This window comes from Rhinolophus ferrumequinum, chromosome 3, assembly GCF_004115265.2.
Source record: "Rhinolophus ferrumequinum isolate MPI-CBG mRhiFer1 chromosome 3, mRhiFer1_v1.p, whole genome shotgun sequence".
Classification (NCBI taxonomy): domain Eukaryota; kingdom Metazoa; phylum Chordata; class Mammalia; order Chiroptera; family Rhinolophidae; genus Rhinolophus; species Rhinolophus ferrumequinum.
The window spans coordinates 84,020,996-84,034,972 of NC_046286.1; the positions used below are offsets into that span (position 1 = coordinate 84,020,996).

Below are 13,977 nucleotides of genomic sequence, written 5' to 3' on the forward strand. Positions count from 1 at the left end.
GCTTTCACTGTCACCCTCTCCCACCCCCATCCAAGCCAGCCCTCTGCTTGGTGAGCCCCTGCGTGCCACCCCCTCACCCACATTTTTTTTTTCCCCAGAGGGAAACTATTCAGCACAAGACAATAGGGAAAGGGGGGTAGGGAGGAGAGTGTTTTTGTTGTTGTTTATTAAGGGTTTTGGATTCAACAATGTATTTTGTGTCCACCTCTTGTTGGTCACGGAAGTAATTTCGCCTCTGGGCTTGTTTCCTCTTGTGATAATGGGGATATTAACTTCTATCAACACACACACACACACACACACACACACACACACACTCGATAGTGTTGCACACATGTTGGGCAGAGTCACAATCTATTCACAGGTTGCGCCCGAGCCTGGCACCGAACCTGGCACGAAGAGTGGCCCCAAGGAGCTGTTCACTAAATAGTGAACGCACGGAAAAGGGGATGAGCGGGTGCAGCGGGGGGTCCGCGAAGGGCTACGGCTCCCCAGCTCCGCCAGCCTGGCGCAGGGGCGGGGGGCGCAGGCGGACAGCAGTGAGGCCCCTCCCTGCCCACTTCCCGCAGCCGATCAGACGCTCCTTCGGGCTGAGCTCTGCCAACGCCTGGCCGGCGAGCCAACTCAGGACATCCGCCTCCACCTTTCCGCGAAGCCTCGATGCGCCAGGGGCCTGCCTTGACTGCTGGGTCAGGGACGCGCCCTACAGCCTCCGGCCCCAGCCCCGTAGCGCACCTGACCCCCGCGGGCGGGGCGCTGCGCGGACGGGGCGGGGCGACAGCACTGACGTGGCCCGCGGCATGGAGAGGGCGTGATTCATCAGCCGCCGCTCCGGGGCCGGATGCTGGCAGGCGCAGCGGCCGCCCAGCTTTCTCAGGGCCAGGCAGCAGCGGCGGCGACATCCCGGGTCGGGCCTCGCTCTCTCCTCTCGCTGTCGGCGGCCGAGCTCCTGCGTAGGTCAAGATGGAAGAGATCCTGAAGAAGCTGCAGAAGGAAGCGTCCGGGAGCAAGTACAAAGCCATCAAAGAGAGCTGCACCTGGGCCCTGGGTAAGCGCAAGGAGCGGGGCGCGGGGCGCCGGGCACCTGCCAGCCTGTCGGGCGCTGGCGCCCCTGCTCGCTGCAGCCCGAGGGCCGCGCGGGCTGGGGCTGAAACGGCCCCTCTGCGTAGAGGGCTTTTGCTGAGCATCTGTTATGGATGCATTTCGCGCAATTCCGAGAGTTGCCTCGGTGAATTGATGTGCGCTATTCTGGTTCGGCCGTTGACATCCGTCTGCCTTCCCTCTGGTCTATCACAACCTTAGCGGGGAACCACTGTCCTCCCCGCCGGGCGGCCCACTCCAGATCCCCAGCACCTTGGAGAATGGTCACTCATCACCCAGTGAGACAGGATTCGCCGCTGAGAATCCAAGGGCCTGATTCCGGAGCGCCAGTTGGAGAAGGGGGAAGTTGGACCATCAACCCCGATCTCAAAACATTGGCGAGTGTAACCAGGAAGGAATGGCTTATTTAATTTGATTTTCCTGATAGAGGCCAGCTTAAGTATTAGCTTTCATGGTTATTGTACATGAAAAATAAAAGACGTGTGGGATTGTGTTACCTCTGCAATTCTGTTGTGGTCAGCCCCTTCAGACAGGTGGGCTTTGAGTTTTGTGAGCCCTACAGGCATTGAAATAAGTTCCACGTAGCAAATTTGTGTTTCCCATTAGACTCAGATTGCAGAACTCAACCTCGGAGAAAACCGAAAGACATTGCTATCAGGCAAGAATTTGGGCAATCAAAGATGGGAAGGCAAAGAGATCAGGAGCATACTTTGGGTGATGGTGTTGCTTTAAAAAAAGGAAAGGCCAAGGAGAAACCAGGGCATCTCTGTGGGCCGCTGGCTTTGCCCAAGTGTGCATGTGATTCCTCAGCTGCCACTCAATTGAAACCTAAAATTGAAATCCTTTCTCTCTCAACCAAAAAGCAATCAATGTTTGTCATGACACTATACTGTGGTACAGCCTGAAAAGAGGTAGAGAAGTTCCATTGCAGGTTTCCCACTAAATGTAAAATTCTTATGGTATTTTAGATGACTCTTAATATTTAGAAGGTCTGAACTCACATATGTTTAGGTGTGTGTGTGTGTGTGTGTGTACAATCATAGTAATGTCACTTTTTTTGTTTTTACATCTGCATACCATCACAACATTTTCTAGAATATTGTCTAGGAAGTTTATCTTGTAGGCAGAATCAAAACTTGACCATTTGTTTACTGTTAAAGAAAAATGGACCAGATAAATAAGTGAGCAGCAAGGCTCTTAAAGCCATAGTACTGTTTTTGCTTTGCTATTGTCATTCAGCAGAGTGATTCAGAGCTAGAATCCTAAATCCCGCTAATGAAAGGTCACAGATGGCTGGGTAACATAATAAAGCAGGGCCTGACTGTGCTCTAAACATACTATTCCCTTGTATTCATTATTATTTTGCTGTAATTTAAGCAGATTTAGATAAAAGGGAGAAGAATAATCTAGGTTGGTTTTTTTTGTTTTTTGGTGGTTTTTTTTTTGGTGGGGGTAATGTTGGGGATCAGTCTGTTTTTCCAGGGCCCATCAGCTCCAAGTCAAGTTGTCCTTCAAATCTTTAGTTGCAGGGGGCACAGCCCACCATCCCATGTGGGAATTGAACTGGCAACCTTGTTGTTAAGAGCTCGGGCTCTAACCATCTGAGCCATCCGGCCGCCCCAATCTAGTGTTTTTAATATTTGAATTTTGATATTCATTATCTTCCCTTAAACTACAGTGTTGCTGAGTTTAGGTCCTTGGAGTCCAGAGTTGAGACAGGTAGATTGTCCAAGTTTAGAGCCTAGAGTCTAGCCTGACTGTAAGAGTAGATACGATTTCTTTCTCTAGCTATCAAGAGCAGCCGTAAGTGCATTAAATAGTTATTAATAGTGCAAATAGAATGAGTAAACTGGAAACAAGATAAAAGAAAAGGGGGTGACTGTGGGGTCGGGGTGCTGCGGGGTATTGGTGTGAGCTGGTGGGACTTTTGAAGTAGGTTTGAGTTGAAGAATGGGTAAGCTGTGGGTTCCTGCTTTTCTTTACTGAGTTGTTTTGCAGACATTTATTAAGACCTCCGCTGTCCCGAGCAATGAGGTATATGGATGAATAAAATACTTCCTCCCTGTGGAAGTTTGGTAGAGGACATGTTGAAGGGAGAATACAGCATAAACAATGGCACGGAGATGATTTCCTGTTCTCTTTCCTACTCCCGTCCTTCTTCCACTGTCCCATCACTTGTTTTTTACTATAAAACACTTTTCTCTCCTCAACCCCCATAATTTCTTTACAGATTAAAGTGTAAATTCATTAGAATCTCTTCAGAATGTAGCCCTCGTCTTCTTTCTTCTCGCTTCTCCACCAAGGGTTCAACGATCCACAGGAAGCTGCAGCACTTTCTGGAACACACTGTGCACTGCACATTTCTCGGCCTTTGCTCATGCTAGTCCTTCTGCCAGGAATTCCCTTTCCAGAATCCTAAGACCCAACTCATATAGGAAGCATTCATTCCCTGAGCTCCTCAGTTGAAGCATTTGGTCCTCTGGATTCAGAACCCTGCCCTTAGGACTTTCCTAGAGCACCTGCTACTTTGAATTATAGTTGGTTGTGTGTACAGCTACCCTTCTAGGGGCAGGATAATTGAGAATATGTTGGGTTCAAGAAACCAAAAAAAAAAAAAAAAAAAGAAAGAAAGAATTCAAGCTGACTTAAGCAAAACAGAATTTATTCACTTTAGTAACTCAGTATCCCGTGGAAGGCTAGCTGTGGGTTGAGTTAGGTTCAGGAACCAGACACTGTTTCGAGGACCTTACTCTGCTTTTTGGGGGGTGACTAAAATGCTCTGCATGAGTCTCCACAGCTTTGGGCTCACGAATCATCACATTTAGACCATCTCATGAGAAAGGGGCATCAGTACACTTAGACTACCTCAGGAGAGAGGGATCCTCTCCCCCTTAGACCATCAGAGGAGAGAAGGGTTTTCTTCACACCTAGGCCATCACAGGAGAAAGGGGTCATCTCTATCTTGGACCATTATAAGGGAGAACAGTCACCATGACATTTAGACCCTCACAGGAGAGAGGAGTCATTTCCCATTATAACCATCACAGGAGAAAGGGGTCATGTCTCCCTTAGCCCATCATGGATCATCTCGAGAATGTGGCTCCTCTAGTCACTCGTTCTCTCTTTGTTCCAATGGGTTGTGTGTGTGTCCTTGAACCAGTCCTCCAGCTAAGGACTGGAATGGGCTAACTGGCTTAGGCCTAGGCTACAAGGCCCACTGAAATTCCAGGCTCAGGGAAGGATTGTTTTCCTCAAAACCGAATTAGGGTGCTGCTTCAGAAGGGGTATAGTGGGTGCCTGTCAACCAAAATGAAAAATGGTGACTGTGTAGATGTGAGCTTCTTGAGCACAGGGACTGTCACTTATGCTTCTTTGTGGCTTCTGCATCTAGAACATGAGAAGCAGATGTTCAATACATAAATCAACGCATTAATGACTTGTTTGAGTTTTAAGTGATATTCATTTTTTTCTATTTATAAAACTTATATATGTGCATTTTAGAATGCTGAAATATATTTGAATAGTATAAAGACAAAATTAAAATCACCTGTAATCTCACCACCCAGAGCTAACACACTAATTATATTTTGGAGTATATCCCTTCTGCAAACGGTGATATCATATATGGTGGATTGCCATTTGTATTTTAACTTTAGCATTATCTTCTACTTTTTTATTGATACTTCTCTGAAAATGGGTTTTCTTAATAGTGGCATAATAACTGGCAAGGAATATATATGTATCTCTCCTCTATTTTGAGCTACCATGTTTCCCCGAAAAGGAGACCTAACCGGACCATCAGCTCTAATGCATCTTTTGGAGCAAAAATTAATATAAGACCCAGTCTTATTTTAATATAATAGAAGACCGGGTCTTATATAATATATAAGACCTCGTCTTATATAATATAAGACCAGGTATAATATAATATAAGACCAGGTCTTATATTAACTTTTGTTCCAAAAGACGCATTAGAGCTGATGGTCCAGCTAGGTCTTATTTTTGGGGAAACACGGTATGTAGGTTGTTATTTTTATTTACTGATCGATTGATTGTCTTTGAAGAAATGGTCTGACTAGAGAATAGAAAGAATAAAGGAGCGGTCAGCCTGTGGCGAGCCTGAAAGATTGGCATTCTCCTTTAAAGAACTGGCAATCCTAGAAGCTTGTGAGCTGGGAATGGCATGAAATAGAATGACAGAACATTAGAACTGGAAAAGACCATGCCCTCATTTTAGAAACTTTTAGTGTTTTACATATTTCAGGGGACTCGTGTAGAATGGATTTGGAAAATGGAGGAGAGGAGAAAGAAAAATAGAGACTAGGACACTAATTAGTGGAAGAAAGATAGTCTATCCAACCACCATCCTTCCCTCTATCTTCCCACCCACGTTTCCTTCCAGCTACAGTTCCTCTTACCTTCACAGCCAGACTTCTTCAAGTCTGTAGTGATCACTGCAGTACCTATAGTGATTGTGTCCACATTCTCACTGTCTACTCACTCTTCAATTCCTGGGATCTGACTTTTTCCTCCATCATTCCAGCAACTCTCAGGGAAGAATAAACACACAGATCTCAATCTAGCACACCGTGTCACACCCGTCATTCAGGTCCTTTTGGCCAAATATACTGGACTCCTGCTTTACTTGGCCTCCATGACCACGCCCTGCCAAGTTTTATAATGCCTTGTGAGCTGCTCTGTCCCCTTCGCCAGCTCCCACTCCTCTCTCTAACCTAAATGTTCTAGTTTCACAGGATGAGCCCTCTTCTCTTCCCCCAACCCCACTGGAGTTGAACACATCCATACCCACAGCTTCAGTTCCGTTTCTGAGACTGTGATGCCCACATTTACCTACCAGTCCACACCTGTGTGCTGGCATTCAAACCCCAATGCAGCTACTTACTCAACATCTCTACATGAATCGTTAGGGCTCATATGGCCGCTCTGTGACTTCCTTTTCTCTTTTCCCCTCCTAGCTCTTTCTTAGCATTTGTAGAGATGGGCACTGTTGCACATCCTGAGTGGAATATAAACCCTTCTGTCTGATGAGGAAAACTATGACAACTTGGTTGTTGGGTATTAGAACCTCCCCTTGAGGAGCAGCAGCAAGTTGTCCTGGACACTGGCCCTGCCATGCTGACCTGCGTGGCCTTTGAGCTGCTCTGTGTCCCTGAAGCTCAGGTCTTTGTTTCCTTGTTATCCTGTCTTATCTTAAGGACTGACCTCAGTCCTTCCACTTCCTCCCATAGCCTTGTGGCCTCTGCACCACTGACCCTACTGATTCCCTCTTTCTGTTTCACGGATTGCCTGGCTTACACCAGTGTTTTGTCCCATTGGCCACAAGAGGCACAGATCCCATCATCATCATTTTGTCCTGTTCTTACTCCTGTGTCTCACGGATACATTTGCTGGTCCATTGTTCCCTCTGCTGTCTTGGCAGAGTTGGGGAGAGATGTTCTCCTTTCTCCCAGTGAAAAGGCTCAAATTGACAGACTTGTTGACTCTAAGCAGTGATGAAGAGAGAGTGCAACACAGTTTCAGCTGAAAAACTGAAGATAAACTGAGCTATTAAATTAGAACAGTTTCTGTTTTTGGTTTTCTTGGAAGAAGATAGTGACCTTTTCATTGTCTCTACAATTGGAGGGCAACAGTTGTGTGAGTAATCCACAACGATGGTGAAGCACTGAACATCCAGACCGAATTAATGAGATTGGGGATGAGCCTTCCATCAGTGTTTCTAATTATACTGTGATTTTAAAAGTTTAATCTACCATGGCATAAATGTGTTCAAGAATATGAGATGTAGCATGAAGCGCTTTGTGAACTTGAGAGTCTCTCACAGGTAAGTTATCGTTTAAGGTATTGAAACTGTAGTTTCAAGGAAACAACTTTCCTTTCTCTATTTCTATTTAAAGAATATAGTATTTTAATCAGTTGTAACTAGGTTAAATTGGCATTCTGGTTCAGGTTAGGGATCTAACTATTCATGCTGTGTCTCTATCAGGAAATGTGTCCTGATTTTAACCTTCCCCAGGGAGGTCTCGAGGCTACCAAGGGAGAAGGATTTTTAAGTATGAATGATTTGCATACAGAGCATTGCGAATTGACTACTTTATAATGATAGACACATCTAAGGAAAAAAGAAACTAAGAGTGAAGATCTAGACAATGTCGATTCTCATTTTGTACAGATTCATTTTTAACTTTGATTTTCCTTTTGCAGAAACCCTGGGTAGCGTGGATACCATTGTCAAGGTTCCTCCACACTTGCTGAGGTAAGGAGACTGGAGTTGTATAATATAGTGGAAGTAAACATTGCCCATTGTGTTTTCCAGAAATCCCAGATAATCTCATTGGTTTATAGCATAATACCTGCTGACCGTCGGCTTTTATGCATCTATGAACCGGGGTATTTCATGAGGTTGGCATAATGGGAACATGATTGCACTGGTTTCTATCTGTCTGTGGAGTGAGTGGTCAGTGAGTCAAAGGAACCTGCTGTGGAGGTCAGGGGTGAAAGGATGAGGGTCAAGGAGAGAAATGACTATAGTCTAAGTGAGGATATGGGCATTGGACAGTGTCTTCTACTCCAGATTAGACAGTGCAGCCCCCCCAGGAGGATGCGGCCCTCCCCCATGGGGGGTGGACTCAAGCTCCCACAGGCCCCTCAGCTGGACACCATCACACACACTCTGTAGCCACAGGTAGCAGCCCTGAGACAGTGAATGAACCTATTTCCTTCCCACTTTTCTCACTTCCCTCATCCTTTTATTTTCCTTCCATTATGAGAGAAATACGTGCCCTTTGTGGAAAATTTGGAAAGAAACAAATAAGAAAGTAGTCCATAATTACACCACCTAAGGAAAACCACTGAAACAGTTAATAGATTTTCTTAAACAGGCTTTTTTTTTTTTTCCACACACACATATATTTATAAATTAATGTAAAATTTTATTTACAAGTTTGTTTCCTCCTTGTTTTTGTAGTCAACACCATAGGAAGAACATTTGCTAATGTCAATATATGTTCTTCAAATTAAATGTTGCATGTTCTTCCATTATATGGCTGCTGTAACATAATTTGTGTAACAGCTTTTTTATTAGTTGACAGTTGGATTGCTTCCAGAGCTTCTTTGAGATTATTAAAAATACTGAATTTTACAGTCTCTTGTTGGATGTAATTTCTATACTGTCAAGACACGATGATTTATTAGGTATTTCTCTCTTTTCAAGTAGATTGAACAAGAATTATGTTTCGGTCTTTTTTTAAAAAAATTATTACTTCTCGTGTAGTATCTGCTATGGGCTGATATATTGTAAGGGAATTCATGTGTTAATCAAACCAAGTGTACTTTTGTGAGCATAACACTTCTAAATGGACAGAATTCTGGCAGCAACGTTCTTGCCTAGAGGAGGTGAGTGCCAGCTGGGGTATTCATGACAAAGAAGAGGTGAAGACTCTCCAGGAGAGACAAAGGCATGGATAGTTTAAGGGAGACAGTTTCCTGGTCCCCCACTCCTTAAGTACCCTTTCTTAAAACTGATTTGCTTCCAAATGGATTTTGCAGGTTACTTTTTACTTCTTGGCTTTCAGCAAATTGAAGAAGGACTTAATCTGGTTACAAGTTAATAGACCAAAAGATTTTTTTGATAAGTTTTCTGCATTCTCTTCTTATTATGTAAACAAGTTTCTTACTGTTTACATCTATAAAGGTGAAAAAAAAAAGGTATGGAATTGGTGGTAAATCCTACTTTGTTATAGCAAGAGGGAGTATTCATCTATAGGTGTATGAACAAATTCAGGAGAACAATAAACTAATTCTGTCCATTTCTTTAGACATGCACTTCCGATAAAATTGTACTTTCCATGTTAACGTTCTTATAAGTAGTTATTAATGTTGTTTGGATCAGTTATGGTCTTTAGTAATTATAACTCAAACCAGAGGAAAATTGAATACTTCTAAGCCTTATGGCCATAGGAAAATTTTAAAAATCACTTAATACATACTTTGTTACAGAGCAATATAATACACAGGTTAATAAAAGCCTCTTAAGCTTAAAATATGTAACATGGAGAGAAAATTCTGTGGGGAAGTGGAATGGAAACATGAGTTTAAGGAGAACAATGCAGCCTTCTTTACTGTTAAAGGGGAATTTGTTCACGTATATTTGATGGATAAAGGTGGTTTGCATCCTGGAGAGGTATTTAGATTTCATTAGCTACATTTAAATGACTGATATATGTTTTAATGAAAAATTTAATAATTCCAATATGCTAAAATTATAGCCTTTGCTATTAATTACAATTCTAATGAAAATTTAAATATCAATTTAAAATGTGTGAAAAACAGAATTTAAAAATGTTCTTAGTATCTAGCAAACATGTTTAATGACATTGCTCTATATGTTGTTTTCCAGTCCTAAGGGCTGTTGAACCTCCAACGAGGTTCTCTGTGATTCTGGGTCTGTGGTAAAAGGTCTTCCTTCAGTATTAGGGCAAGATATGATACATAGAGGCTGCTGGTCTGTTAGTTGGAAATGTCCATCAAAGACAACTGGTATTTTCTAACTCTTGGTGTGTGTGTGTGGCCAGATGACTAGGAAAAATACAGTGTTAACGGGCCTAAGGAGATATGTTTTAGACAGTTAGCTTTCCATGGCCTTGAGATTTACCTCAGGGACAGCTAGCCATCTCGTACAACCCATAGGATAGTCACAAAATTGGGAGAAAGATGCTGGATGAGGAGCTGTGGAAGAGTATGTATCGGTGTCGTTACGTATCTTCACCATTATTAGAATGTAATTCAGAGCTTTTATTCTATGATAAAGCACTGATGATGCTACCCTTGTAAGTGAAGGGATGTGCATTATCGAATTCCAGGTGTGCAGTGAGGTCAGTCCAGCATTTTTATACAGAGAATGGAGCCATATGAATAAGACATCGCAGACGTGAGCGTTGCGTATTATATTCTGAAGGAGAAGGATGAAGACACACACAGCTGGAAAACACTGTTATGAGGTGGCAAGTGTACATTTATTGTAGAATGTTATCCATATGAGGAGTTTCAGTTTGACCATGATTTGCAATAGTTGGGACCCTTTTAAAGCCTCTTTTACGGTACAGGAATAAGCCATGACTACATTTAGAAAGAGCCATCAGTTCAATAATGCTCTGATTTACTATTTTACTTTATTATCTGGGATGGGATATAATGAGGAGATATACTGTGGGGGCTTTTTCCCCCTTTGTGTGAAATAGTCTTCCTTAATCCTTTGGCTCATCTTCCAGGCACTTTTAAGTCCAGAGAGCACTTACTCTCTCCAGTCATTATGTTCAACATGCCATCTTCTTACGGTTTGAGCACCTGCTCAAAGAAATCAAGTCACTGTAAATATTTCTCTGCTCATGAGAAAGAATGTGGATATGTTAATTCTTTTAAATATTTTTCTTCGATTATATTTAGTCTATGAGAAAGAAACCAGACTCATAAACTTGTATTCTCCCTGATTTTGTGTTCAGATTGTTTCCATTTCTGCTACATAATCACCACAAGTGATTATTTACAGATTTTGTTGTTGTTGCAGGTTTTGAAAAGGGCTATAAGGAATAATTCAAATTACAAATGTTTTTACTGTGCTGTATTCCTTATTTTTTTCTTTTGCCATTGATTGACTGCTTTTCATGCTATAAATAAATTAACACTCTGATAAATAATGACTGATATTGTTTTGATCAGTCCTGTCTATTAGTAATGATAGCTCAAAGAAGAAGAAAGTTGAAACTGTGAGGAACCTATATGGTTGTAGTATCTTTTTTTCTCTTTCATCATGGATTGCTCTGAGGATTGCTTGTACAATCTGAAGTCCAGATGTTACGTGAATGATTTTAGTGACTAGATTCAGTCATGCATTGGACACTGTCAGGAGAAACCCATGATAGGACATTTTAGATGGAAGTAAAGACTGGTCAGGCATTGCTTATTGCTGGCCCAGACTCTCTCACTGAGTAATTGCCCCCTGTCCTAGTTGAAGCTGTGAGCTTCTTTAGCAACAAGTGGAGGAATTCACGCAGAGGTCCCAACGAGCTTTAGTGTCAGGGCTGGAGGAAGGTCCAGGGAACTAATATGTGTTAGTATATGGTTTTGTGAAAATCTTTCCACTTTCCTGCCATTAATATTGCTTTAGGTTTGGGGAGTGAGTTTTAAAAGTCCTTATCTTCCTCTATAAGGAGCCTGCATTCTCATTGTCTTTGCTTCTCTTTCCCGTTTTCTTCTCTTATACCTCTTCACAGGGTTGATTAAAACCTGTGAATTACTGGGCCATTGCAGTGTCCTTACATTCAAGAAAGACGTCATCAATAGCTCAGGCTTTCCCTTAGATTGGGGGTACCATTTCTGTATCCTCCTTGTTTTATAAGCCAAAGGCAGCTTAGGATATTCCATAGTAGTCACAGACTTAGTAAAATATCTCTGACCAAGTCAAGTAACCATTCATATCCCCTGACTCCTTGGATGTTAGCCACTAGTTTTCTGACCAAGAAATAAATAAGACCTGGAAGCCTGACCAAGAAGTAAATAACAAGATGTTTTCTGTTCTCTGACATCCTTCTTCTTTACCTTCTCACCACCGGTGAGAAGGTGGTTTTTCCGGTGGTTTTGAAAATAAAGTGATATAATCAAAATAACCTGGTCATTTATGGAATTTTCAGGGCTGTTGTGGTTTTTGCTATGAACTTTCAGGGCTGATTCCTGTGTTTTGTGAGGCTTTCACCAACCTTGTCTGGCAGGAGCTCCTGGCTGAAGCCCACAACTTCTATAATGTTTAGCTTCTTGCAAATTGATGCATTGGCTATCCCCATCCATGCCCTGGTGTCCTCATGACGGCTTGTTTATGATGATATCTAGATCTGTCTGATATGATTTTTCTCTCTGAAATGTTGAAGAGCTTATATTTTATTTGACCCTGTTTGTTAAAAGGAAAAGAGCTTATGACTCTTCTGTGGACCTTTCGGTACCACTGTTATTTGTAGCTAGTGCCTCTTCCAAATCATTCTGGACCTGCTGGCACATCTCCAGGCAATGTCCTCCCCGCCACCTAATGGACTCCTTCAGTGTTCTTCTGCATGTGAGCCTCGGTTGGGAGTGCCCAGTCTCTCTGCTGGCATCTGGGCCAGAATGCCCTGTCAGCTGTCTTCACCATTGGATTTGAAACTCCGAATCCTGGTGGCTGTGGGTCTGGGCGCCCTCATATTGATCTATATTAATCTGCAATGAGGTTGCTTTTCACCCCATGTAATGCCAATGCCCAGAGACTTTAGGCCGCTACCACTTTGGATGTCATGGCTGAGCTGCCAGGCTCTCTGACTTACCACTCCATCTTCCCTGTCAGATTACCTGGGGGATCACTCCTCTGGGCCTGGGACCAAGGGGTTCACTCCCCCAGGCCGGGGACTAGGGTGAGGCGACTGAGGCTGAGTCATGCAAGTGCAGGGCCAGATCCTGTCTTCATTTAAAATTTTAATATTTTGTTCATCATGAAATTTCTGTATTAATTTTGAGGTTTTAAAAATGTGGCATTAAAATATTATTTATCTTGATGACTGAGTTTTGTGGTGCTTCCTTAAACTTTGTGCCCAGGGCCAGGGCCTCACTCCCTTAACCCAAGGTCTGGCCCAGCGCTCCCCATCCTGTTGGAAAGTTCTCATAGCCACAGAAGCCATCCACACTCAAGTCAAGCTTTATTCTGCCTCCTCCAGATTCCGCAGACTGTTTTCTTACTAAGGACGTTGGTTTCTGTCCTGCTCTGAATGGAACCTCAGTGGCATACGCCATCAAGGAAACAAGCTCCTTCCCAGGACTGAAGCTCTGTTTAGTAAGCCCCCAGTCCCACGATACCCTCTCCCACATGTTCTAGGGTTTTCCTGAAGGCACTTTCCAGCCACTGCCCTTTCTCCCTAATGGCCCATCTCATAAGTTTAAATAGAGACTTATAAATCCTTCTGCCTGCTAAAACTTGGACTAAAACAACAGGTCTGGAGGTGTTTGATTAGCAATCCAATGCTCCCCTTTATATGGGGCACTAAAACTACCAGGGGAGAATTTTGTGAGCTGCTCTCTTTATCGAGATTGCCTGCTGTGTGTTTTATAACATGCATCGTTTCTCACCTCTTCGTCCTTCCTATCCTTGAAGACTGAGCTGCGGTTGGTAGAAGCGGACCATCTTTCCTTTGTGGCTTCACTATACTCTACATAATTCTGTCATGGCACTTACCCATCAGGTTGACAGTTGTTAAGGATTCTGAGGACCTATCCTCAAGGACCTCATGCGTATAAATTAGTCATCTTTGCATCCCCTAGTTCAGGGCCTTATAAATGTTTGTAGGGTGAAACTGCTTCTCCAAACTCTGCATCACACCTCCCAGAGAATCTGTGCCCTCATCTTTTAGATCCTTGGAAAACATAGTATTTGGAAGAATCCAAGCCAGAATGGAATCTCGACTTTTGCAACAGAACTTCTACTATCTCATTGAATGAAAGGGTAGATCCCAAACAGTAGAACCAGAAGCCCAACCACCAATCCATTGACCTGAGCTAGCATAGTCTTAAATCCCTCACTCTCTACTCCACCAAAGCCTTGACTAGCTTCATGTGTATTAGATCAGGGGTGAGCAGTTGGTGGTAGTTATTGGGACGCTTATGCCGAAGGATATTGAATATACAGGGTTGCAGCTCTCACTGAGTTCCCACGAAGAGTCCTTGGATCTTCATGCTGCTGCCCTACCCCACCCCCCAACATGAATTCGACTTAGAGTATTTCCGTTCTAAAGAACCAAAGAAATTCCAACCCCTCGTGCTCCAATCCAGGATTTCCTCTTTCTC

The 13,977-nt window shown here is 43.2% G+C and overlaps 1 protein-coding gene across 2 annotated transcripts in view; it reads left to right on the forward strand.

Moving 5' to 3' along the window:
- The first annotated feature begins 691 nt into the window (after window positions 1-691).
- Window positions 692-13,977, forward strand: part of ARFGEF3 (ARFGEF family member 3) — a 154,098-nt gene continuing 140,812 nt past the window's right edge. The window contains exons 1-2 of one of the 2 annotated variants that reach the window (XM_033099360.1): window positions 692-1,048; window positions 7,324-7,375. In XM_033099360.1, coding sequence (XP_032955251.1) covers window positions 964-1,048; window positions 7,324-7,375 — 137 coding nt within the window. In that variant the 5' untranslated portion in view covers window positions 692-963. The remainder of the gene's footprint in view (window positions 1,049-7,323; window positions 7,376-13,977) is intronic. The other variant, XM_033099357.1, reaches the window with a different exon arrangement.